Source organism: Rhinopithecus bieti, unplaced genomic scaffold (assembly GCF_001698545.2).
Source record: "Rhinopithecus bieti isolate Rb0 unplaced genomic scaffold, ASM169854v2 scaffold_13398, whole genome shotgun sequence".
In the NCBI taxonomy this organism is placed as follows: Eukaryota; Metazoa; Chordata; class Mammalia; order Primates; family Cercopithecidae; genus Rhinopithecus; species Rhinopithecus bieti.
The window spans coordinates 12070-15940 of record NW_016807392.1 but is presented as its reverse complement, the minus strand read 5'-3'; the positions used below and the strand labels follow the sequence as shown (position 1 = coordinate 15940).

The 3871-nt window shown below is 37.1% G+C and overlaps 1 protein-coding gene across 1 annotated transcript in view; it reads right to left on the bottom strand.

Annotated features, from left to right (window-relative positions):
• Positions 1–1229: 1229 nt before the first annotated feature.
• LOC108535568 (probable global transcription activator SNF2L1) overlaps positions 1230–3871 on the bottom strand; it is a gene marked incomplete at its 5' end in the record, with an annotated part of 14195 nt that continues 11553 nt past the window's right edge. Inside the window, one exon of the mRNA XM_017881647.1 lies at positions 1230–1383. Coding sequence (XP_017737136.1) covers positions 1270–1383 — 114 coding nt within the window. The remainder of the gene's footprint in view (positions 1384–3871) is intronic.

Genomic DNA, 3871 nt, shown 5'->3' with positions numbered 1-3871 from the left:
AAAAAAAAAAAAAAAAAAAAAAAAATGCAGATCATATTTATACCTGAGACCCTCCCCCGAACTTCAATATTTCAGTTTCTCCATTTTGGGCTCACAGAAAACAGTCAAAACTTCTCCATGGAATCCAGGTTAGCCATTTTACACAATAAAATCTCCATCTCCCCACCAACCACATTCATCTACATGCCTAGACATGTTCTAACTTGGCCTGGTCACAATTTTTAAGCCCCAGAATTGAGCTGATTTTCCCAGTAACTTATATTAACTTTCTAAACACAAGACCACAAAATTAAGACACAAAAGCACAAAAAAATGGTAATCATATGAACAAAATGCATTTTATAATGCTCTTAAATATAAAATTATCTCTAACATGCATCCTCTTGTCAGATATTAGTTCCAATTTGAAATTAGTATAATCCATCTGGTGGTTTTGCTCCAGTTCTGTCCCTGTTTCTCCCAAATTAGCCCAGTGATCCAAAGAGAGGTTCACCATAATTAAAGCTTTTCCTACTGTTGATGGAGTTGAATGCCAAGAAATATTGATATTTTTCAATGTTAACACCACACTCTAATTCATACAAGTCAGATAATTCCAGGAAATTATTTTCTCTCATCCATATAAATACATATAAGGTAGCCCCTCAATAAAAACTAAATCAATACAAATGATATTTGTACACTAAATATTCTCAATAAAATTAAAATACTACAGCATAACAGAGTTAGACACAGGAGGTAGAGCAAAGGAACACTTAATTTTCTTTACATTAAAAACTGTGCTCAATTTTAATGTGTCTTATATTCAATAATTTAGATTTGCATTCACATTCCATGAACAAAATCACAATGTTCCATTTTGAGACAGAGTGTCGCTCTGTTGCCAGGCTGGAGTGCAGTGGTGCAATCTCAGCTCACTGCAATCTCCGCCTCCCGGTGTTCAAGCTATTCTCCTGCCTCAGCCTCCCAAGTAGCTGGGACTACAGGTGCGCACCACCACGCCCTGCCAATTTTGTATTTTAGTAGAGATGGGGTTTCACCGTGTTGGCCAGAATCATCTCGATCTCTTGACCTTGTGATCCGCCCACCTCGGCCTCCCAAACTGCTGGGATTACAGGCGTGAGCCAGCACACCCAACTGTTCCATCATTTTTTATTCTGAATACAGAAACGTGAACAAACAAATCTGGTAATTAAATGAAAACTTTAATAAAGATATTGATAACTTACCTTAGATTTTCATTCTTTATTCTGTGAGCTTCATCAATGACTAGGTATCGCCAGTGAAACTTTTGAATACAGATTTTTCTTTAATTACCATCTCATAAGAAGTAACGCAAACATCCCACTCTCCTGGCATCATTTCATCACGAATAAAAGCAGCCTAATGCAAAATAAAATACTTCATATTAGAATATATTTATATTAGAAGATGTTACAAGATGATCACAGAATTAAAGTATCAAGAAAATATTAAGAATTGTAAGAGACCCTGAGGATCATTTAGTTTCATCTATTTTAGAGATGGGGAAAACTGAGGCCCAAAGATAGCTGTGTGGTCAATTACCTGGATGACCTGCTAATATATTCATTAGCAGAAGAGAAACAAAGGCTTCCCTTACAGAAGTACCACATATTCAATGACCTAGAAAAGTTCGTATGACCAGAAATCACAAAGTTACTAGGCTTGTCTTCATATCATGGGGCATCCAAAAGAACATAGACAAAGTAACTCTTTCTGAACAACATATTCTTGCCAAGATCCAAGAGTTACCAACATAATACAGTTTAAACAAATAGAAAGAACTCAATGTGCATGAATGATTCCAACCTTTTGAGAACTCTTGTATGTCCCTTCTTCATTTTCTAGCTGGGCTGAGTCATACACTTTGTTAAAAGGTCATGGAACCCCATTAATGTTTTTGTGAAGTTCCAGATGTTGCCGTGAGGTTTACAAATGTGATTTCATAAAGGGGACTTGCTCTGTCTAGTACAGGAGGCTATGGAAAACAGTGAGACTATTTAAAACTATTTTTAAGTCTTCACAGGCAGTGGCCAACATGGTAGGTAAGTTGACTGAGAGCATTTTTAACTTGTATGAGCTGAATTCCAGATGTTATCGGTCAAAATAAAACCACAAAAGTTAATGGGAAGCAGCAAAATCTATATTAAGAAGAGGATGACTAGTATTATAAATCTGGCTGGGCACGGTGGCTCACGCCTGTAATGTCAGCACTTTGGGAGGCCGAGGCGGATAGATCACGAGGTCAGGAGTTCAAGAACAGCCTGGCCAACATCTCTACTAAAAATTATAAAAATTAGCTGGGCATGGTGGCTTACACCTGTAATCCCAGCCACTTGGGAGGCTGAGGCAGGAGAATTGCTTGAGCCCAGAACGCGGGGATGTTGCAGTGAGTTGAGATGTCACCACTGCACTCAAGCCTTTGTGACAGAACGAGACTCCGTCTCAAAAAAAAAAAACAGTTTTATAAACCTGAAGTTACAGTGCATAAACAAAAGTAACTGTTCCCTGCAAAGTCTTTATTTCATAATTCACAACTATGCACTAAACACACTGCAGACTCATTCAACAGATATTTACTGAGTGTCTACTATGTATAAGAGAATCACCTGGACTGAAGAGGACAAAAAAAAAAAAAAAAGGCCTTTTCAGAGATCTCAGTTGCACCCTGGGAAGTGATCACATTTATAAATTTAATTAAGACATTAGGGAATAGGAGACAAAATAAAGAGAAGTAGAGTGCCAGACCCCATTCAGTCATGCTAACACCTTATCCTTATTTGATTTTGTGAAGCTCTCAGTTTGATGGTTTCACCTACAAGTTTCATGGAACAAATGCATATTTTTAATTTAAATTAGCTCTGCTTTGAATTTTTTGTAACTATTGGATAAATTTAGACTTAAACATCTTGAAAAAAACATTAAAGGTGTCACATAATCAAAAAGCTCTCATTTTAGAGGTGAAAAAATTAAGGCCCTTCAAGACACTCAACCCCACACAATCAGTAGCAAAGCCATAACTGAAATCAAACCCATTTCCACGTCTACTACGTTTGATACCTCTGGCGTGGAAAAGGAAGGGGCCACAAAGCACACTGGTATCCATCAGACAGGATCAAGAGTATCTCTAATAACCTCCCAACTCAATTAAATGCCTATTATAACCTACATCAAATTTTTATTATTAAAATATTACCTTCATAAAATGTTTACAGAAGACCAGGAAAATACAAAGACCCAACATATCTATCCTATGTTGTACCAAGATTCAAATCTGTCTATATATAATGATCTGGATTTCCTCTATTCATATCCACATCAATCTGTAAGTGCTGAACATGGTACATTTATTATTTATGTAATTAGTAATTATTGGTTTTCAAACTCTTTTGACCATGGCCCACAGTAAAATTACCTTTTGAATTGCAATCCAGTATAAACATATATGTTTGAGTGTGTGTACACAGAAAGAGGCAACTTAAGAGTTTCTCAAAGCAATATTTATCCTTATTATAGTATGAAACACTCTGCAATTTGCTATTCCATTCTCTCTCAATGTTGTAGAAAATTGTTGTCACCAAGTACTAAGCTGAATTCACAACCCACTAATGGGTAGCAACTCACAATTTGAAAAACACTAACTTTGAAGACTGGTTTTCAAGATTAAGAAATTTTTCAAAGCCAGGCACAGTGGTGTAGTCCCAGCAACTCAGGAACCCGAGGTGAGAGGATCGCTTGAGCCCAGGAGTTCAAGGCTGCAGTGAGCTATGATTGCGTCACTGCACTCCGGCCTGGGCGACAGAGCGAGACTCCGCCTCTGGAAAAAGAAACAAAGAAATTTTTCAAGCCA